Source organism: Onychostoma macrolepis, chromosome 14 (assembly GCF_012432095.1).
Source record: "Onychostoma macrolepis isolate SWU-2019 chromosome 14, ASM1243209v1, whole genome shotgun sequence".
NCBI lineage: Eukaryota > Metazoa > Chordata > Actinopteri > Cypriniformes > Cyprinidae > Onychostoma > Onychostoma macrolepis.
The window spans coordinates 8,254,931-8,279,290 of record NC_081168.1 but is presented as its reverse complement, the minus strand read 5'-3'; the positions used below and the strand labels follow the sequence as shown (position 1 = coordinate 8,279,290).

General features: G+C 37.2%; 1 protein-coding gene and 1 long non-coding RNA gene across 2 annotated transcripts in view; one reads left to right on the top strand and one right to left on the bottom strand.

Moving 5' to 3' along the window:
- The window catches only part of LOC131553331 (uncharacterized), a 72,266-nt gene that overhangs the window by 24,739 nt on the left and 23,167 nt on the right, over positions 1 to 24,360 (bottom strand). The gene's annotated exons all lie outside the window — the stretch shown is intronic.
- On the top strand, positions 4,605 to 9,820 carry zic3 (zic family member 3 heterotaxy 1 (odd-paired homolog, Drosophila)). Its single transcript, XM_058797913.1, has 3 exons — positions 4,605 to 5,898; positions 7,120 to 7,283; positions 7,527 to 9,820. Exons 1-3 carry the CDS (start codon positions 4,899 to 4,901, stop codon positions 7,707 to 7,709), a joined length of 1,347 nt encoding a protein of 448 aa, XP_058653896.1. The 5' UTR covers positions 4,605 to 4,898; the 3' UTR covers positions 7,710 to 9,820.

Genomic DNA, 24,360 nt, shown 5'->3' with positions numbered 1-24,360 from the left:
TTCTATTAAACACTTAATAACATGAAAAGTCGGGGGGCACTACTTGATTATAATGCACATAAAAATATCCCATATTGTAAAAAGTATCGTTCCGCATGTGTAGGTCTATTAGTTTGTTTAGTGAAGGTGATTTAGATTAATTTTATTGGATGTACTTAGGCGTGCATTTTTATCGAATATTTTTCTTGAGTTGCAAATCTGAGAAAAAAAATGAACAGAATTGTTTTATTCATTTATAAAAAAAATAATAGGTGAATTAAATGCATTCATAGATAATATATATAGTTAATAAATAATAATAAATGCACAAAAATGAGCCACAGTATAACTAGGGTTACGTCAATATCGCATAATAGCTAAATAGAACGATAATCGTACGTGCAATATGCAAGGGTTAATAGACTTTTGACTTTCGAGGTTACAAGAATGACAGCTTTAACCTTTACAACCCCAAGATGACCTGTTGTCTTTTAAAAAGGAAATTCATTCGCTTATTTTGAATGTTTTGCACCTGTCAGTATTAAACGGACAAAAATGAAAAAGGTTTGTGGTGTACTCACTTTTACTGTAAAAAGTGTGACAGCATCATAGTGTGCAACCGTCAAATTATTATTATTATATTTTTAAGGGCCAACTCAAACATGTTTAAATAACCACACAAAATACTGACGTACTAAGAACAGAATTTAATTATGTGAATTGTTGGAATCTAAAGAACAACTTATACAACTTTTATACCAGGGATACTGATCACTTACCTTACAGCATTTTGAATTTAAGAAAGTAATTAATATATTTCTTCTGAAGACTGTCTCCCCACCCCCCACACTGAGTGGGCACAAACTTGGGTTATTTAATAATATAATTCTTCACACACATGAAGTTCTTGGATAGAGTAAACATTACCAGACAATATTTACTGAGGTTACAGGAACTGTATTCACAATTAAGTCATAATTAACAGTCAAAAACACCATTCTCTTTACATTAACAGAGTCATATCAAAACTTACTATAAGACAAGAGAAACCAGAAAAGGCCAAGAATATATACTTTTATATATAATGACTCGCAATGCAGTTTTTAGATAAATCTCCCTGACCATGATATCAAACACCATAACAGAGCATAGAGAACAATCAGTGGCAGATATTAATTTGTATAACAAAACTGAGTCTCTTCTCCCACAGCAACTCTTCCTGATAAATTTCTTTCTTCTTTATTTCTTCATTACTGGAAAAGACAAAAGGCATTTCTACACATATTCTGTTAATATACAACTTACAATATTAAGATTTCCAATAAATTAGTTAGTACAATCATATTTAAATACATATGGAGAGAGAGAGAGAGAGCATAAATGAATGATCATAAGAGAAAAGTTATTAGGTATATTGAATACTGTATTTTTGTGGTCACTAAATAGACCTAAAGGACACATATCTAAGGTCACAGACTTGTCTTTGGGACCTACAGTGCACAAACAAAATATAATCAACAAACACTATATCAATTAAATGCTTCCATAGTCAAAGTCTTAAAGAAGATAACTCAGCTGAAAAGTGAGTATAATGAAACATTAAATTATGTATGCTCTACAAATCTAAATATACTTTAAATATTTTTGCCGAAATGTGAAGTGACTCTCTTCCTTGCATACCTGTATTATATTTATTTTTGTACAATTACAATTACAAATACAAATGTAGCCTTATCTTAATTGCCATATCAAGACATCAATACGTTGCTTGTGAGAATTTAAAAAATAAATAAAATAAAAATAAAATAGTAAAACGTGGTAATAAACGCAGGCTGAATATTCGGTCTAATATATTAGGCTGAAAACTACAGAAAAAGTTTTCCTCATTTCAATGAACGTAGCGGGTGCTCAGCTTTACAAGTTAAGGGCTAAATGTCGGTAAATTTACATGGGCAAACTAAGTGGAAAATAGAGACAAACTGAGTGAGATATAAGTAGGAAAAAAGCACCAAACACACGGACTCCACACTTTTAACGCCATTTTTTCTCTCATTTTTAGGACTCAGCAGGGCACAATCGTCTAACCTGGCAACAGCAGTTTGCATTCACTAATAAGCAGATGCGTAACGCCTCGACAAATTTAATTTCCAATCGTTTATGCTAAACATAGTTAACAAATTTTATATAGACACGTTAATTGAAGGTACCACAGTTATCTCATTACTCAATACTGATTAAATGTTTGTGATAAATAGACCCACTCCTCAACAAAGATAGTAGAAAACAGGCTAAATACTTTTGAATGTTTAAGGGATACGTACACAGATATAAAGCCATGTGTCTGCATACATGTACAGAAAGAGAAGATACAAGTAATAGGCCTATCTCAAAATAAAATTAAAGATGAAAAAAACAAGCCATAATATAATCTCCCTATATGAAAGGATGACGAAGTGGTAGGTAATCGGAGACATTTCCATCTGTTGTTGCTAAGCAGCGAAATATTTAATTTTTTATTATGTGTATTTAAGTATGAATTAAATAAATTTAATGTGAGATTGACAACTGGAATAAATGAATAAACAACACTATCTATACATTGATAATTATCAAGATTCTATCTATGAACGATGCTATACTGAGCTTGATTGTGTATTAGTCCGACTCATCTTTAAGAGTTCAACGTTCAGCAGTTTCCAGGTAATTCTGCTCTGACTAAAAATATGAAGACTTAGACTTGTAAAGGGGGCGGGAGCTAGAGCTCATCACATTATTCCGACGAAACATTATTTGACTACCTCAAACAATCGGTCGAAATATAGCTCTGGTCTATGCAATTATAGGCCTTTAGGTCCTTTCAATTTTCCGTGGTCCAACGTAAAATAACGTACGAGGCCCCCTTGAGTTAAAAAACGTATCCTGCCCTCATTTGCCCTTTTGGTCGACATTAGAGTTGCAGTGCAGTAAAGAATTTAAGTCAAATAACTGAATAATTCCCTGCACAGAGAAAGCAAAGAACCTCCTTAAGAACTTATTTCCTAGCCACGCCTGGAAATGAATATGTCACATAATATATTAAGCGCGTCCACATTTAAACAGACAAACTAGGCCTACATCCAGAGTGGATAAGAAACCGTAGATGTCTCACTGCCGACTGTGAAACCTTAAAAAATCGCCGTAAATCTTTCCGACGGTACAACATACTCACATGTGTGCTCTTGTACGAAAGGGAGAGTATAAGAGAGAGGGTCAGAAAGAAAGACAGACAGCAGAAAGGAGGGGGATGAATAAGCTTGCAGAAAGATTAGGAGAATAGCTGGATATATCTATATTGCTAGCAGTAGCTAACCTTTAAAACTTGTGTGACTATTTTAAATAGGTGTTTATATATACACACTACACTATAGCCACATACACACACGCGCGAAATGCATACGCTATTCTATAAGTCAATAAACCATTAAACATTTACTACTAAATTCTATTAAAATAATTTATTGAAAATTTTTTTTTTTTTTTCCAAAACAGTTTAAATTTTCTTTGTTATTAAATGTCGAAAAGTTACACGATTTAGATTATTCCCTGAATGCAACATGCAGCTGATCAACAGGGCACTTTTATAACGCATCTAATGAAAAATAGATTAGGCTACTCACCTTAAAACTATTAGACTAGGTCCCTATGCTCTTTTTCTCGTTGAAAATGTGCTGAAAGTGAAAGCGTGATAGCTGAGGACTAGACCGGAATGAAGAGCTGATTTAAAGATTTTTGTTTTTTAATCTCTAAAATATAAAAGGGAGCTCCTTTCGAGGAGAGATTGAGGGGGAGAGGGAACGTGAAATGGCTTGGAGGTATAAAAAGCGCTGCTTGAAACACTCAACGCGTCTCTGAACTTGATCAGATTTTATGTGTCCTGCAGCGAGTCACCAGCAGCCCTGTGAAACTTCCTCAATAGCAAGAATTTTTGTCGCCTTGAAAAAAAATAAAGTCCTAGGGATATTATAATTACCATCATATTTCTTTCACTCTCGTTTTTGAGTTCTACACTCGACAGTGCGATGTATACGTTCACCATGTTACGGCTTAAGAAAATTTAGAACTCTAAAAAGTGATTTCAGAAAAAAACTAATCCAAGATAAAAGAAATACCTGATGGACGCATATAGTCTATGTACATTAGATAGATAGATAGATAGATAGATAGATAGATAGATAGATAGTGATAGTGATTTACAAATTATCTTCATTTCCAATAAAAAATTAAGAAATTGCTACATTTTTATTAAGTCACTTCTCGATTTCGCTTCTTTTTTTTTAAGAGGCTCGGCAAAAGTGTATTTTGAGAAATGAATTGTCAAGCAACTCCTGAAAGTTTATGTAACTTTGGGAACAGCTGACGTGCTAAGCACGGGAAATAAACAAGCCTTTCTTACTGAACCGAAATAAAGTCCCGTTGCTCTACCTGCAAATAATGCCAACAGCAACCAATCAAATTTACTCACTGAAACGAACTGCCATTTTCAATACTAAACCATGCCAATCAACGAACGCGCAGCCAATTAGCACCCTTCCTAGCTGTCACGTGACAAAGAAAGCGCTGTGCTTTCATTGGCCAGCGTAGAGCTGCCTCCCGAGCTCATTTATGTGCAAGGAGTGAGTGATTGACTTTATCAGTCCAAGGACATCATTCGCCTGGAAAGGGGGGGAAGTTTGATCCTCTTTCTCACGGATCCCAGTTACGGGAGTTTTCCTCCCGTTTACCGAGACCCGGGATTATCCTTTCGTTTTTCAATTCAAGATTTCTTTATTGAAGCCTACGTGAAATTGTGCTCAGTTTACCGTTACCCACTTCACTCCACTAAACTGGGGTTTCTCATATATTTTTTTTCTTTTTCACTTGCTTTTTCTCGATTGAGCCCAATGACTATGCTTCTTGATAGCGCTCCTCAGTTCCCTTCACTAGGAGTAGGGGGGTTCGGAACGCCTAGACACCATGAGTTGGGAAACCGAGACCCCGGGCTGGGGCTCAGTCCATTCGCAGATTCATCTCACTCGGCTGCCTTCAAGATAAGTCCCGTTACTCACGATATCGCCTCCAGCCAGTCATCAGCGTTCACCCCGCAAGCTACTGGATACGCAGCCGCGCTCGGACACCACCACGGGGGACAAGTTGGTTCTTACGCCGGTGGAGCATTCAATTCGACCAGGGACTTTCTCTTTAGAAACAGGGGCGCAGGCATCGGAGAGACCGCACCGCCGAGTGCCCAGCATGGAATCTTTGCCGCTTCTGCTGGGAGTCTACACGGGCCCCCCGGAATTTCGGACAACCCGGGACATCTGTTGTTTCCTGGACTTCACGACCAGAGCGTGAGCCACACTTCACCGGGAGGACATGTTGTAAACAGTCAAATGCACCTGGGTTTACGCGGGGACATTTTTGGCCGTCCAGATCCGTACCGACCTGTGGCCAGCCCTCGTACGGACCCTTACGGCACCGCTCAGCTCCATAACTACAACCATCCCATCAATATGAACATGGGGATGAACGTACCCACTCACCACGGTCCGGGGGCCTTCTTCAGATACATGCGGCAGCCTATTAAGCAAGAAATGTCTTGTAAATGGATAGATGAGAATCAGATGAACAGACCTAAAAAGACTTGTGACAGAACTTTCAGCACAATGCATGAAATGGTGACACATGTTTCAATGGAACACGTTGGCGGCCCAGAACAGAGTAATCATATTTGCTTCTGGGAGGATTGCCCGAGAGAGGGGAAATCCTTTAAGGCCAAATACAAACTCGTGAACCACATCCGCGTGCACACTGGAGAGAAACCGTTCCCTTGTCCGTTCCCCGGTTGTGGGAAAATCTTTGCAAGATCAGAAAATCTTAAAATTCACAAAAGAACTCACACAGGTAAGGCATTCGTATTTCCCCCTTTTTGCTTACCCACTGGTTTTGGAAAAAGAAATATTCATTCATTAATATTCCAGCGGGGTTATTTATACGTAAATTACAGTTCTTAAAAACAACAACAACAACAACAACGTGCATTTTGAATTAAATTTTACAGTAAATTTAATAAATGAAATAAAATAGTTTAACATGGAGGAGAATTGCCACAACTACTTTAACTACACTTTAGGTTTGGGGGCATTAAATACATTTGTCAAATGTTTGGGAAGATTAACTTATTTTGATCACATGACCGTTATTAAGAAATTTAGTTTCTTATTCTCTTGTTTTTCCGGTTGAGCAAAATATGATTTTGTTAAAATGTATATACACATTACATCTCTTTGAGGAGATGAATAACACAGAAAAATTTAAATGCAAAGCTGCATGCGTTGTTGTGGAGCGAATTTGTGAATGGACTGTCCTCTTGCATTTGTGAAGCTATGATGCTTGTGGCTATAAAGTTAGAAATAGCATGGGATTTGTGTATTGTGGATACATGAATACAATGCAACACATTGGTCTGGGAAAGTAGGAAGTGGTCGAAGTGCATTTGAAGAGTTCAGATGCAAAAGCCTCTAAGTGCTATCTGAAATGTTCTTCTAAAATGAGCATTTTTATCAGGCTCCTATCTTTAGGTTCAGTAATTTTACTCTAATGGCAATGTATAGGTCCTTTTCTATGCAATTAAAGCTAAATGATCGAACATAAATATACGAGCCAGATAAAAATGCTCATTTTAGAAGAAAATATCAGATAGCACTTAGAGGCTTTTGCATCTGAACTCTTCATTTAGTCTGATGACTGGATTTGTGCCTAAATAATTGACCCCTTTCGAGGTCCACATGAAATGCAAAGCAAGCTGTTAAACAGTCTATATGGTTACACTTGGCAGACAAGAAACGTGTGCAAAAATTGTTCACCAATTGCCACACAGTACACAACAAGGCATGGCGTGTTGGTTTGCTAAAACGAATATAAAGATTCTTGGGAAGTAAAATAAAGGATAACAGCAAGGACTCTCAAGGAGCATGAGATGTGGGTAACCAAACCATCTAGCGTGAGCGCAACACGGCCTGTTAATTTCGAAAGGCATATTACATAACTGAAAGTTGTACTGAAAATCCGCTCTATTAAAAAAAGTTACATTACTAAAACTTCAGTGTTTGCTCTCACTTGCAGGTGAGAAGCCATTTAAATGCGAGTTCGACGGCTGCGACAGGCGCTTTGCGAACAGCAGCGACAGGAAAAAGCACATGCACGTGCACACATCTGACAAGCCATATATCTGCAAAGTGTGTGACAAGTCCTATACACATCCCAGCTCTCTCAGGAAACACATGAAGGTAAGGGACATTTTCTGCTAAAATAAAAATGTTATCTAACCCCTTAGATAAACGTAATGTGCATCATACGAACAATGCGTTTACATTCATTTTAAGCAGGCCTGATATTGTTCTGTATTTTGGTTCACAAATGTATAACAGAGATCAGAAATCCTAGACATAGCATAAAGTTTAACCGTGTACAAGTGTGTTATTTCCTCGTCCTGCCTGTATGTCATACATCTATGAACGTTGTAATTTAAGGTACACGAATCACAAGGCTCAGAGTCGTCTCCAGCTGCTAGCTCTGGATACGAGTCCTCCACGCCGCCAGTGCTGGTTTCTGCGAACACTGAAGACCCGACAAAAACACCCACGTCTGCAGTGCAAAATACATCTGCACACGGCGATGGACTACCGCCTAATTTTAACGAATGGTACGTTTGAAGCTCCAAGCAGACTCTCAAATGGTGGACCAAAAGGTTGAAGCAACCTTTTAAAAAAACGATTTACGCTGTGGCGTTCAAAATGGCATTGAAACAACAGGAAAAGATGAGAGTTCGCCAACAGGCCTCGTCCATTCTCAGGATTCGAAATTTGACTTTATTCCGAGTTCGAAGAAAACTAGCAAGGCATAAAATAACAAAAATAACACTTTCTAAGAATAAATGGTTTTCCTTTAGTTTTCAGATTTCAGATGATTATTTTATTTTTCATTTTATGTATTTTCTGAAAAAAATATTTAAAAATAAATGGCAAAAGAAAGAATATTTCACGGTGTTTTATATTAAGGTGACACTCACATCACCTTTTGATTGATTGTTAAAATTCAGACAGTCTTAAGAAACGTGCCAAAGTCTTTGTCTTGAACTTGAACAAAAAATAATAAATCATAAATAAGTATATAGCCTACTCGTGAATGTATTTCCTTGTTTGATGGAGTCAAATCTGTTGTCCAAGTCCGTTTTCAGGTGGAGAAATGTGGTATTAGCTTACGATTGTTACCTTTGAATATAACGTTGCCTTTGTTAATAATGATGTAAATACATATCCATGATGCCATATTTATCAATTTGTAATTTAATTATCGGCGAAAGAGCCGAATCTTAAATGATATTTATGGAAATGTTTTCTAACAAGACTGTACAGTTTTGAGTCAATAACCAGTTTTAACGATGAAAAGGGAGTCAGTTCTAAAGTTCCCACGATACGATTGTATCTTTTTTAACCAATATATGTGTCTTATCTGGGTCGTAAAGTATTAATTATATTAATATTATGACATGACATGATCTATAGTTTCAAGTATGCATTTTCCAACGCAAGTTCATGTGAGGACCGGTATAAAAATATATTTTAAAAAAAATTATTCTCCTTAAAATCAGCCATGCAAGGAAGTAATATCGAGACCTTCTGGTTCTTATCAAAAATGACTTTTTTTCCATTTACTCTTAGCATCAGAGTATAGACTACATCTCTATAAGCAACACTTACAAATTCGAGAGGCCCACTGACCAGTGTTTTTCATCGACACGCTACTTTTTGATCAGATACACCATGCAATAGCATAGCTTTCATTCATGCATCAACTTTGAACTCGTGTGACAGTGTTAAAGACATTATATTCTTGGGATCTGAGGTACAGCCATTTGAATCAGTATGGTATTCCATTTTTGATGGTTCCAGAACTGTCTTTGTGGATGCAAGTCTGTGTTTAATGTGTCAAAGAGGAGCAATGATCTGTCACAACAGTAATCTCAAAATAAAACTTTTTGTCTGTCAGTTTGCATTGTTTTAAATGTAGTTCTTCTGTGAATATAGCGTGTTGTTTGTTATGAATACTGTGGTATAACATAGAGAAAACTTTGATTACACATTTGCTTGTTTTATGTGAATAACTTTTCCAGATGTGGAACTGTATGTGTGAATGAAATTTAGTATTAAGAGTACTAGAACTTTTTTAAGGTGGAAAAGTGAGGGAAAATATGTGTTCAGTGACACCAAGAGTTACAGCGTTGCATTGTTACATATTTTTTAAGAGACTAAAATTATGCATATAAATATATTGTGCTTATGAACATGATTTCAAACCACCAGCACTACTTTTGAAAACAAACGTTAAAAAAAAATACAGTACCTCGTAAGTAACGTGATATATAAATACGTTTATTTAAATAATTTAATGAATATATGTTTTATATACTATTTTCTATACGTTAAGTTAAAAAGAAAGATTTATTTCAGCCACCTTCGATGTATCTTAAGCCCTGATCTCATACAGATCTGATGTACAAATGGAGCTTGAATGTGATTGTGACATTTTCTCGTGGAAATGGGTCACGCATCAAGTTATTCCTGAAAAGCACATGTTTAACTGATGAACTGTGTCACTGTGCCATTTTCGAGGCAAACGATGTTACTTCAACATACCTATTCAAAATTCAACAAAATATTGTACTTTCTTTCGAAGTAGGGTTATTGTTTGTTGGTTTGTTTAACAAACTATTTATGACAAAATGTGAACAAGTTTTTGACTGGAATTAAAACAAATTCTGAAATGTCACAAATGAAGACCTCAGTTTTTCTTTTTCATCTCTTTCTTTTGCTATTTTTCTCTGGTCCTAACCGTGAACTTATAGCATACGCCCTACTCCAACGGTACGAAGCAGCAACACACTTGAACTTGACAGCAAGATGCCGCCATCTTAGCATCCTGTTTCTTTGAGGGACGAAAAAGTTCAGAATTGGGTAGCGTTAACGCAGCCTAACAGCCGTCTTTAGTAGCTACATGATTATTTCAGGACGTACCTTGGGACCTTGTGGAGTACACATGCAAGAACCCTGCTAATTTTAAGTTTGAAAACTTTCTGCCGAGATACGCTAAGCCATTCACTCGATTTCAATTATGTAGGCTGGGCTTGGCAGACATTCATTCAAAACATGTGATAAAAACAAGAGAGATTGCACTAGTGGCAGAATGTACATTTTTATTATTCCACAGCATTACAGAAAGACTTATTATATTTTAAATATATATTTTTTTATATATAGCCTAACAGTGCAACACTAAGACACTACTTCAGACATTGCTGCAGAATTTAAAATAAATTACAGAAAATGTATACAAAATATATTTAACTGCCTTATATTTATAAAAATAATAGCCTAAAAAATAATCCGCTATTTAGAAACACGAATCAATAAAAGTATAACTGGTGAACACGCAAAATATTTGTTCACTGAGTCAAGTTCACGATTTAAAGGCAATATAGGATAGGCCTATATTATTTTTGAAGGACCTGCCGGGCTCTTTTCTCCTTCCTCGCTTGGTATGCAGTATTTTAGCCCAACCCCCATAGACTCCACCCTCATATCAAACCCACCCCCCATCTTCAAATATAAACAGTTTTACAAATTCATTTAAACTGAATCTTTTCTGATTTCTGCGCAAGCGCAGGTTTTTTTTTTTTCGTTTTTTTTTCTATTTCACACAACATTTTTCTTCTCATGCCATCGGCTAGTCTTTCTGACAAATGCAGTGACGTCACAACATGGCGATGGCTGTTTTGCTGAGGCACCTCGAAACACCAGCTGAGCTTGTCTAAATGGGCAACCTCGACTTTTTCGTCCTGCCTAATTTTTAAAACTGTCGCGAACAACTAAAACTATAGTAGCGTTAATATAAAAGAAGGCTTGGTCCTCGAACAATACCTGTCTGAAGAATGACAGGCTGTTTATAACGAAGTCTGAAACAGATTAGAAAACACGTCGGCGCTGTAGTCACGTGGAAGGAGTTTGAAAAGTGGCGGTTGTTAGCTGCATGAAGTAAAACGGTGAATTTAAGATCTGTTGTCAATAAAATGCTGGACAAGCAGATATGAGAAAAGTGAGGTAGGGTTTTGTTTAATTAATCTGTAGTCTAACAGAAAATGTAATCAAATAGGCTTACATGCATTTTACTTAACCTATTTACTTAATATAACAAACACACTGAGATAAGCATTAAGTAGAAGTATTCAACTGTTTATGGCTTGGATGAGCGCTCTGGCTAATACTAATTTAGGGTCCTTTCCCTAGTCCTCCCTGAAGCCGCACTCAATCTCATAGCTTTGCTGGCTAAGCGGGGTGGCACTGTCTAAGAGGATAAACCGACACGAGCAGGTTCCAAACGCTTTTTGTCACGCAACTGCGTGCGCGATCATAATAAACCCAGGAGTTACCTTGAAGGTGGCGGGATGCAGTAAGCACTATGTGTTACCACGAGCTATTATTTTTCCGCGTTATACTTTACTTTTCAAACATTAGAAACACCCAAATACGTCATCGCCACACACATATCAACACACTTGCACCAGCCCTGTGATGCAGAAGTTAATTCAATGCCGTCGAACAAGTGGGGATACTTTATAGGGGATTCTGTAGTAGTAAACTCTTTCTGCTCTTTCTAATGTTAAAAAAAATATTTAGACTATTCGTTTGATTCCCCCATATTGTAAAAGAAGCCAGACTAGAAGTTATGGCATTAGCTACTTGTAGATAAAACAATATATACAATTCTGACTGTACTCCACAACTACAAAGCTTATGTAGCTACAATACGCTATAAGATAAGTGAATTTGACTGTATTTGTCTTTAACTCGCTATTTACCAAACAATACCAGAGTGAGGTGGAAGGTAGGGACAATTTGCACGTCAATTAACCCTTTTCAATGCGCTCTACCGATGCTTATTCACCTGTAGAAAAAACGATGAATATGCAAAGGTGCTCAATATGACTGTTAATCCAGGATGTGTCCTTTCAAAATCTACTTTGGATGTGCTGCAAGCCTATTGTAATGTTAAAGCAAGGCAATTGGGGCCATCATTTACCTTGATGATTCGTAAAGTTTGCGTTTAAATTGATTTACCCTTCACTACTGGAATGAACCAAGGGCTTTTTTCTGGTACTTTAAATAAGACAAGACGATTTTACTGTCAGAAGTCCAACAAGTGTCAACTGCTTTTTTTTCTTTTCTTTTTTTAAAATTTAGAATTAAGCCTGTAACTTGTTCCTTCCTCGTCGTTTTTGTTATGTTAGTGGACATTTTATCTCCTGTATTGCCTTATTTGCAGCGGGTTGTTAGCACAGATGGAAAATAGTGTCTAAAAATTTCAATTTGCGTCATATTAACGGCTTTAGATAGATAGACAGATAGATAGATAGATAGATATTCTCTTTTTATTAGTATAAATAGTGTATTAGCCTGTACTGGACATCATTTATTTGCTGGAAAAGGCAGATTAAATACAAAGAGGGAAAGTTATTATTTTTAATTTCAGTGAGCACAGGCCCATTTTAACAAGGAACCCTAAAGAAACCTAATAACCTAATAAAAAGAAACGTCATCAAAGTCCGCGCATATAAAAACTGCTTATCTTTAAAACGCCTTCATTGAAATGCATACCCATGCGATTATGTTGTAGACTACGTCGGGTAGACGGTAACACACAGGGGAAATTTAGGTGTAACACTTTATTACATACAAAAAGACTTATGGGGGCTTTAAGGACAAACCTCTACTATGATGACGATAAGAAGTTATTATACCGAGACGTCGTAAACTGTATTCTCATAACGTGCGAAGTAAAAGACTGGGTAGGATGAATTCCTAGACCCAAATACTTTTCACACTCCAGAAATAGCTTAAAGTACTATTTGCGGGTCTACGTGGATGTTTAAATAAGAATGCTGTGAATCATTTTGCACTTTAAAAGAGAACGAGTACCTAATATTTTTTTGTAACACCACACGTTCTCTGTCACATTGAAGGCACTCCTCCTCCAACGTTTTTATCTACAAACTTTGCAATATATATATATATATATATATATATATATATATATATATATATATATTTAAAATTATGTAGGCGACTAGGGACACGGCTAGGGACACCGTGTTGTTTCCATAATAATTATCGTACGCTTTTCCCCCTCTTTTTTCTCTCCAATCCATAGGGGTGCATTAATGCCCGGCTTTGGAGAAAATACCCCTGATCCATGCCATGGTGTAATTTTCGGTTTCATTGCAATCATTCATCGATTTTAAATATTTGTACATTTAGTTTATGTAGACATGTTCATCACAAAAAAAAAAAAAAAAAAAATCAAGATTGTGAAGACATATGGAATCAAATTGAAAGATAAGTTCAGAAGTGATCACTATCATACATTAGGTATTTTAGCTAAACTTCAAGGGAACTGTATTTGCTTTAAAGAGGAAAGACATAAAATCATGTGAATCTATCTGCCAAAAAAAACAAAAATTTGCTCAGTTCAGCTGGACCTTTAGAAAATGTTCTGTATTTACATAATGATATTTACATAATGATGTTCACATCACCAATGACCATATAAAAAAATATTAGATAATATAAATAATATTGATTACTAGAAGTTGGTGTCCACTGATTTGACATCATTCTGAGTCACTTATCAAATTAATAGAGGACTCAGAGAGCTAAGATGGCCATCATTAAATCAGTAACACCTGCAAACAAGGGTCAGGGGCTACAGGGGGCGAGAGAGCAGGTGCTAGTGATTTGGAAGCCTAAATAAATTCTAAAGACTTAAGCAACAATATACAAAAGGCATAATCATTGGGACAGAAAGTATCGCTGCTTCAGCTGACATAACATGACTATAATTGACTTTAAAAAAATAGCCCTTAAATCAAAACATAAAATGGAAGATGTCATCTGTTAATTGGTCAAGTCATACACATTTTTTATTTTCATAATTTACAGTTTATATATTAGTAACTGAACATAGAATATACAAGCAGCTCTATACTGAAGCTTCACACTGTAGCTCATGCAGGTAATGATTTATTTCCTGAGGTGACTTCCAAATCCTAGTTGTGTACTCCCTTTTTTTTGTTTCACAGAAAGTCATTATGCACACTTTAAAGTGTGTGCATGTGTGGGTACGCACAGGTATAGAGGCTATCAGGGGGTGGGCGGCCAGGTGCTGTTGGAAATTGCTTGGCTATTGCCAAAGAGACCTCATGCCAGGATAATGCAAGGTCCAAAGGTGCACCAGAGACAATCCAACCCCTCATGCTGCTTACCTCTCAATACCCCAGGGCCAATCTTCTGTGTAATTGTTTTTCCAGTTTCATCTGTACATTTTGGGGGGTATTACAGAAAACGGATCACATACTTAGGTTTTAGAGAAAAAAAGTGAGTGAAGACAAAGGAACAGAGTTCCTGTGAATTAATGTGTTTCTTAACCATGCTCCCTTTGTGGCACACAAACACTAATTGCAATCACAATACTGACCAACATTATCACATGGTAATATTTTTTTCTTTAGGGCGCATGACACTGCAATGATGTTTCATGATGTTACATGTATAGATTCCAAACTGCAGTTCAAATGGACGTTTTCTCATTTGGTAAAAAAAAAAAAAAAAAAAAAAAGAGATGATCAGTAAGGTAAGTTCATTGGCTGTCAAATTATAATCAAGTTAGCATATCTGAAAGACAAATAATGCATCAGTGAAAATCAGTTAATTTCCAAGTTCAACGACGAGAGAACAAAACTTTATCTTATATAGCAGGCTGGTGAAGACTGCAGCGGCAATAGCCTAGCCTACTTAAAAACATTTTTAGCAAGAATATTATCCTATATGTTTAAAATCTAATAAACATAAGCAAAACAACTTAATCGCTATATTGCAATGCAAAATAGGTAGCAAGCGACCGTTATTAAGCTGAAAGACTTAAATACCTGCACCAAAAATGCGAGCGAGTTGAATTCACAGATAATGCGATTTAACGTTTTAAACAAAACAAGTAATTAAACAGCAGTGCGAATTCAAGGCTAACAACAATAACCGCAGTAGAAATGTAGGCTACATTTTATACAGCATGCATTAGATGCACTCTTTTTCTGTATAACTAAATAGTCTTTAAGTCAAGCAATACTTTGTCAATGTTTGTCATAAATGTCACAGGCAGTCTGGCTTAACCCTGTAATTCTCACAAAAAGAAAAGTCAGAGCATAGAGTTATTAACAATTCGCTTGGCAAGTCCTTGAGGAACTCGAAATGAATGTCAAAGAAACTTCAATCATGCACTATAGGTCAGATTGCTGCAATTTCCCTGTCTCAGAAAACTCCAAAGTGTTCTGCTTTTTTTGATAAGTGAAAACGTGAGGAAGGAGTAAAACTCATTGGTTTAAAGCTTTCAGATGAAAAGTTTATAGTCGTCATGGAGTTCAATCATGACCAAAAGAAACGTTCATTTACATGTACGAGCGTTTTGATTTTTGTCTTTCTTACATTAGGTCATATGCTGAGATATCATATCCTTAGGACATTTAAACATATACAATTCAACTCTTAAAAACGGGAAGTTCTGCAGTTCCTGATATTTACATCTAAGTAACACTAAGTTACCAGAAGTGCTTTTCCTCAGGTTATTAATAATACATTATGTCGCCAGTCTGGTTGTTTCATTTAATATGCCGCCATTCATGCATTCGACGGCTGATTGCATCATAAATGAACATGAACGTGAAGCAAACCGCTCATCAAGTAAAAAAAAAAAATCAAGTTAAGGTTTAGGCATGCTAAAGTGAGGAAACGAAGCAATGTTGTATGTTTTCCAACAAATAAAATTCTGAATATTTATATATTCATATAAAGCTCACTTTATTTGAAATAATATGATCAGTTAATATACATGAACTGAACATCTATTTCACATGAAGTCAGCTTTAAGTTTGAGGGAAAAAACTGAACACTAACCATGTAAATAAAATACAAGTTGTCCGCAAAATTCGTCATAAAGGCCTACATTTTGCTTTCAGAAATCAGCATGTTTTGGGAGAAAATTGTATTCCTTCTCAGAAACGATATCTGTGTGTCTGCGTATTTTGTTTAATTTTGCCAAATGTGCCTGCGCCCTGAATGATTTTGGGGGCTACATCACCTAAATAAGGTGAAATCTGGGGCATTTGGGCTCAAGTAGACTGGTTGTCGGAGTCGGTGAAGTGTAAAATTGCAACACCAGACAGCCAGCATAATAGCTCAGAAGGGGGCTAATGTTCATGCTACATTCACAGAACATTTTTATAATTGCTAAATTAAAAAGGGCTATATGTGTATACAATGATTTATTTTGTGCTTAGTACTTTTTAAACTCATTTGCACTTTATAGCCCCGTTTGAAACTGCTAATAATTCTCTGCATTTGTCACACACGTATGCTCATATCGATACAGCTTACAATCATAAAGCAATGCAAGCGCTTTGCAGCCTCTCAGACATGCATTTAATTTTTTTAAATGTCATCTGCAAGTCTCTATACTTTTTTGAAGTGACAACATTGCCCTCTGCTTTAACAGAAACTTCAGGGTTTCTTCTCCATCCTCTTAAAACCCTGAAAGTCACAATGTTTCAGAAGATATCATTAACACAACATTTTAAGCAAACACACCAAGTTTAATTTAGACTTTTTAAATGCCCACAATTTAATAAATAACTTATAAAATGATAACTTAACCAATCATAATCAATACTGAGAGGCATAGCCAGAAGGAGATCTTGGAACCAAAACATGTTTTATCTCTAAAATGTAAAAGCTTCAACACTGTATAAACACCTAATACACTGGTGGGATTTTTAATACTGAGTCATGGACAGTTCAGCAGACTACTGTCTGAACATAGAACATAGACAGACAGACAGAACATGTAGATTAAGGATTAATCCATGTCAATTATTAATCCATGTTTAATTCCAGCTTCCCCCTGAGAGTGGGAGTGGGACCCTATTAAAAAAAAAAAAAAAAAAAACTCAGACCATTCATTGTAAGATCCGGCTGAAGGAAAGCGGATGTACATCCTCTTGTCCACTACACATGCATCAGACCACTCATTAAAATAAATAAATAAATAAATCCAACATCAACAAATTAAACTTCAAGGGAGGAGTCAAAATATTTTTTTTCTAAGGGTACATCTATGGAAAAAAGGGGGCAGAACATGCACTTTACAGTGTCACAAACAGCCACACATAGTCTTTGAGGATTACCTCAACCCAACCAAGTCTGTAAAATAAATAAATATAAAAATGAAATATCAACATGTTCAAAAACAGAAAGATGCATTTGTTTGAGAAAGCCTCATTTCTTCCCGATGCACTTTACAATTCCGCAGTTGGCTATGCAGAAACGTTCTCTCCCGATGGTCTCTTAATAAGAAACATTAAGAGATACCCATCACCCCCAACTGCAAGACTACAGGAAAAATTACTATACACTTTAATAACATACATTAACAGCAGCTGCAGTCTGAGCAGCTTCAGTTCTCACTGGTCTGCATGTGACATGTACTAGGCAACAACCAGACTCTCACAGGCGTTCCAAATGTCGAAATAGTGACTGATTATATATCTTTATCTAGAATATAGAAGTAATACTTCTATATTCATCCTTGGGTTATTTGAAATGTTACTTGGGGCAGTGGGAGTAAGTAGATATGGCATGAACGTAAAAGATTCAGAGGTAAAAATGTTTAGTGCTTTAAGATGTGATGGAAACTAGCATTAGGTTCAAAATGTTACACACTGGACGGACAAGATTGAAGAGCCTCTACACCGACATGGTTGCCTCTTATTGTGCATGTTTCAGTCATTCTGACGTGCATTCATATCTTTCTATTCCTGCCTGACACATTTTCTTTTCAATTAACCATTAGACCTGTCATCTCCTTTACTGCACACACATACTCATTTTTTTGCATAGAAAATTGCTCTCCAATTAAAAGTAATCAAAGGCTGATGAGTAAAAAGCCTGGCTATTTTCATGCTTTTATTTATTTATATAATTTTTTAAAGCGATTTCCTCTATATCAGATGATTTTTGATGGCCAGAGGATTGGCAGAAGAAAGAAATTGTTGTGTGGAGTCACTAATTATTTTTTTATTTATTTTAATGTCAACTCGACGGCAAGTTGTTGCATCCCAAATGGATGGGTGGGTTGAAAAATTAAAGCTATCCACACAAACTCCAAAACTTAATGCCACAGATATTAAATGGCATCCGGCATAACATCTTTTCAGTATGGAAAATTTGACAGCAAACCACAAAACAATTGACTTGATATGCTATTAATTAATATGGAATGACATGTGTCCATCGAGACTACCTTGGGGCCTGACGAAGAGGCAGAGACAGCTGCGTAATTACTACTCTCACTTGTACAGAGAGTAAATAATTTATTGCCTATAGTAGCCATTAACTAAACAAACACAATAAGCTCTATAACTACCCAGCAATACCTTAAGTGTGTTGAAGAGACAGCTTTTTACATTCTGCGGAATCATATCACAATATGAAACTAGTTTCTCAAAATTAAGAGAAATTAAGAAATGGGTGTATATAAAACACATTCAAAGTCACATTGTACAATGTATTCTGGATCTGTTACAGTGGATCTAGCCATCAAAAACATTGTGGTAGGAGGAAAACGGCCAAAAATGCACTAATGGCTGCCAAGATGCTCTAAAAGTGAAACATTTATGACCTCCTATAATAATATTAAATGTTCCTGTAATAACATTTTGAAAGCGATTTCTCTCTGGTGATTTACAATGGATTTCAGTCTTCAGCCTGTAAATCACATACTGGCCATACCCACACACTTGCTAGCTTGTATTCAAAGACTGTTTTCACCAACATAAACCTGCTTAACGTCAATTATGATTTGCACTGGCTGAATTTAAAATTCCTACACATCTACAGTACACAGCAACTCAATAGCAGCCCACAGACACGTTGCTGTAACTACATGAGCGCAGCATCCAGACTTCCCACACAATTATGTCTCATGGCATCTGTCCATGGAGACATTATGGGGGACATCCTGGAGACAGGAGTTGGAGTGCAGGCCTACCTCATGTGTCAGCATGTGAGTGCATAGATCATGACACCTCCATTTATTTTTAAAGAGAGCGCACTGTGTGCGTGTAAACTTTGAAAGCGCCTAATAGATTTGTTAGAATTTTAACTACAAGAGAGGACTGATTCACAAGAGCATGCAGAGCATAACTGTTCACACATTTGCATCTGACCTGCTCTTGTACGGGTCCTGGGAACAGTAGAGAGGTGTGTACAATCTGAAGTTTACATGATATCACAGTTTTTTTTTACCTTTCCCCGACCACATGTGGAGTTATGAGATCTCTAGTAAGTGTAAACTCAGCAAGGAGTCTGAAATACGACTGTATGAGCGCAGATAACTTCTCTACAGTTACATCCACTCATTTCTTAATGCCTGGAAAAGTGATGTACTAATCCTAAAGAGAAAATAAAACTTCTGTGAAAAGTGTGAATATAAAATACATGGAAAAAATATTTTTTATATAAATGGACATAAATTAATATATTATTTAAAAAAAAAAAAAAAAAACAGTAATATACAATACATTTGAATATATTTTCAAATGTAATTATTCCTGTGTTGGCAAAGGTAAATTTTAAGCAGCCATTACTCCACTCTTTAGTGTCACATGATCCTTCAGAAATCATCCTAATATGCTTATATAGTGCTCAAGAAACATTTCTTTAATGATGATTATTCTTTTCAGAGTTCTTTGATGAAAAGTTCTAAAGAACAGCGTTTATTTGAAATATATATATATATTTTTATTTTGTTATTTTTTTCCCCAAAAAAATTTCTTACTGACCTTAAAAGTTATTTTTAGATTATATACACGTCATTGGAGCAAGCCTAAAAAATACCATGAAGCTCAAATTGCAGACTGTACACCAAGATAGTCTACCGCTTGCATCACTTCAACCATGCAACAAGGTCTGTCCAATATTTGCAACATGTGTGCTTGTCTTCACTCAGCGAGAGCTCTGTCTGTCCTGCCTTTCTTTGTTACAGCCCCCGTGCTTTGTGCAGTGTGTCCTGCATTTGGTCTCCCGCCTTTGCTGGGGCCACGAAGAACTCTCCAAGTTTCCATTCATGCTTCTCATTACTGGGGCATGTTGAGGTTTTATGGAGCCTTGTAAACCCTTGAATTACTGCACTTTAAAATAGATTTTGACACTATTATGTGACTGTGCTTATGGTGAAGCCTTTCATTGCTAGACAGAGGACTCATAATGGCGGACGACAAAAGAGCATGACTTGTTAATTATTTTTAACTGCCGGATAAAATGATTATGAACTAGGTAAAAATGCACAAAGGGCCTGTAAGGGGGTGAGACACGCAATGATGTTTTGTCAAAAACACGACAGTCGTGAACAAATGTATAAGTTAAGCTTATTCATAATTAAAAAAAAAAAAAAAAGTAAAAAGTAGTTTAGAATCTTTTCATTCTAAAAGTACACAAACATAGAATATGAAAAAAATTAAGATAAGACTATGAGACTGACATAACCTAACAAAACGGTTTGTTTGCTGAGTAAGAGTCTTGTGACTATCTGTCTGTGCATTTCTCCTCCCAGGCTTCTTTGAGACGGGAGCCGTCTGCTGGGCGGCAGAGCGGTCAGAATAGAAGGTGGCAGCCAGTCAAAACACTGCCTGTTATTCCAGCCAGGGCCCAAGTGCCAGTGAAGAGCTTCTTTTCATGCACCCTTAATGTGGTAAAGTGATCTGCTGCACAATAGGGACACTCGAGGAGGCCATCCCCAGCAAACAGGCCAAAACAAACAGCTCCCCTAGGTCTGGCTGCCTCACCCCCCGGCCCCCTGAACACATCCCAGCACCTCTCAGGTCTGCTTCAATGGGCATGCAAACAGAAATACACGCAAAGATACTGTACACATCCATTCCCATGCACACACAGTTACTGGATATGTACACAAATATCATCCAGAAACAAATAAAACACGAACACATGCTGCGACAAATAACACGCGTACCACATGCAACCGCACATACTCCGGAAAAATATGCTGAGCTCACACCCTCATTTGGGGTATCAAAACAAGCAACAGTTCTGAATTCAAAATGAAGAAAAATGCCTCATTAAAAGGAAAAAAAAAAAAAACTTAGAAAAGATTAAGCCAAAAGAATTTATCATCTTTTTCAAGGATTTCTAACAAAAATAACAAAACTGCCACACTGCTAATTGAAACACTTTTGTCTGCAAAATCAAAACCATGTGTGAGACCAACAAAACCAAGTGGTTAAACCAACATGCAGAAAAATAATAAAACAGGAAATGATATCATATAGTGGACCCCTGCAGACCCGCATGACTGACAGGTCACTGAGTCTCTTAAAATATTAAGTATTTTGAACTTTTTATGACATGGCAAGGTTTGTTAAGGTTATAGAGTGACATGCTGTGTGACTCCATCAAAAGCAATGATATTTAATGAATTATTTTTAATTTTGCCTTGAAAAATATACAGTGAAAACAATGATTATATTAGGAAAATTAGGTGTAAAAAATGTATACTATTTTACATTTTAGAGTCACAGGAATAAAGAATACGTTTCTATAGAAACTCGGCAAAGGGATTTTTTTTAAAGAGCTATTTACTATTATTGTGGACACTCTTACATGTAATTGACCCAAATTTCCACATACATCTAAAATGCCAATTTCATTCATATGGCTTTCTGCCATTCAGGAGTTACAACTGGAGAGGTGTGTAAGTTAGTATACCGAGAGCGCTGAGGCTGTGGCTTTGACTTCGTGTGGAAGCGCTTTCAATACTGACCACAGCAAGCATTTATGCAGAGGCCCAGCTGGCTCAGAGACAATTTGGCTGACAATGACAGAAGAATTAGCACTCACTTTTACAAGCTCAGCCTCAAATTACTTCTCTAGCACTCCGCGCTAGCTTCAGTAAACGAGACGAGGCGAATTCAAAAAGAAACTTTACATGCGGCAACCCCATGTCTGTAATAAGCCTTCTTCTCCGATCCAAAGACATAATCATGACAATAAAAGCCCAGGCGTTTACCACACACCAAAGATCATGAGAATTATACAAGCACTACAACCGCTCCTGGAATGGGCCTTTTTCTAGTGTGCAGCGTGCAAGGGAGAATGAAAGGCAAATGCTTTTCCCTCTTCTCCTCTTTCTTCACCCTTTTCTTCTCCCCTCTCCTCCTCCTTGTCTGTTGAAACATGTGGTCAGCTGTTGTGCTTCCATGTGGTCAGATGATCAAAGGCAGAGCGGGATAGTAATTGTCCCCTGCTGAAGCGCAGCTCGGCCTGGGATCAGGGTCCCAGCAGGTGGGGGGACAGCCATGAGAACGGCCGGAGAAGCCGGAGGAACGCGAGAGGCCCTGCCTGGCAGAAATAAAGACTTCCTAAGGGTTCCTCTCTGACAACAGAGCCGCTTGGGGAGAGTGAAAAATGAAGCCTCCACACATTTAGGGTTTTTTTTTTGGAAGGGGGGAAAAAAGGGGGCCACAGTGGGGGGATGGTGAAAATGAATGCGTAAGAACAAGAGATTATAATATTTGGAGAAAAGGAAGACTCCGATTGTGCGACTCTCGCCTCAGTTGCTGAATTTTAGCATCCCTGATTTGCGTTTTCTGGAGGAAACAATCATGTCACCTAGTTTCAGTTGTACCGATTATGCAAAATGCTCGTGCAATTGTTGGAAACCCAGCATACGGGTGTGTCAGTACGAGACGGGCCAGTAAGAAAGAGCGTACGACAGAAAGCGCGAGAGAATGAGATACACCGTGACTAAGTCAGTGTTTACCTGAAGACCAAAGGGAGCTGTGAAAGCTCACAAGTCAGCCTACTTCACATATATGTGGGAGCCCACAAAACACTTTTCACTGCTGTCTGTCATTTTGATTGCCCAGCATGACTCCCTCCACCCTCAGCAAACCCCCCCACCTCTTCCTCTGGCCAGATGGCTTTTTTTTTAACAGTCTGTGTCTTGCACCTCCACTCTCAATCCTTGGAAGAAGCGGGAGGAAAGGGCCAGCGGGGGACATTGGGCTGTGTGGACAAATGGTTTTGAGGTAGCAGAGCAAATAAAATGGATTAAGGGGAACCTTTTCACAGATACCCCCAAAACTAGTTTGGCACTTCTTAGCCGAGGCCCTCATAAGTGCCGAGATGGACCAATCCATTTGCAGAAATAAGAGATCTTCAGTGAATAGAATGAAACAAACACTTCCTGAAATAACGGACACTTCAAAGATAGGGTTTCAGGTTCCACATATATCTATTTTGATGGGTATATTGTAAGAACATGAACAAATTTCTCTTCAAAGCTTTTTCTGAAGTTCATAGGTGTTCATTTAACATATAGAGTAGCACCTCCAATCATCAGAGCAGAACACAAGGCATTTTGACATCTACAGAAGACTATCGTTGCAACAAAACATATTCATCAAATCCATTCGAACACAGCAGGTATCTTTCTACAACACCACAAAGGCCCTCGGTTCCTTCAAAGTGGAAAACGGACAGGAAACTCTGTGATTTCATCATCACAAAAGATTTCTGTTGCAACCCGAACCTGAAGCCAACAGGCCTGCAGACATTAAGGAGGCTGCTTGATTGACTGGAAAGGGGTAAATAGACCTGTCAGTCTTCTCACAGTCCCGACAGAAATGCCTGTGGTTTGAGTGATGGAAGGTGTCCCTCTTGCACAATCCCATACATTACAAACTCATTCATAGATATTTTGACGCAGACCTTCTTGTAATATCTGACAAATGCTTAAGGGATTAGAGGATCAAGATTCAAGGCTGAGCCTTTTGTCTTTGCAACCGATTCAGATTCGTCTCCAGTCTCTCATGATGGCTGAAGCACTTCAACGGTCATTTTAAAATAGCACAAAATAACCCATTTGATGCTGTTCCAACATCAGCCAAATCAAATGCAAAATAATGACTCCATACGTACCCGAAACTAAATGTCAGAGCAAGAAAGGACTGACATTTGACTTCCTGATGGATGTCATTATGTCACTAGGCAACATAGCATGAACATGCCTGAATAAAAAGAGCTATTGTGGAACTGCAATCAATAAGAGAGCTAGTTTTTTTTTTTTTTTTTGCAAATAATGCACATGAAAAACAAATGGCACATACTAATCAGTCTTTTTGTTTGTTGT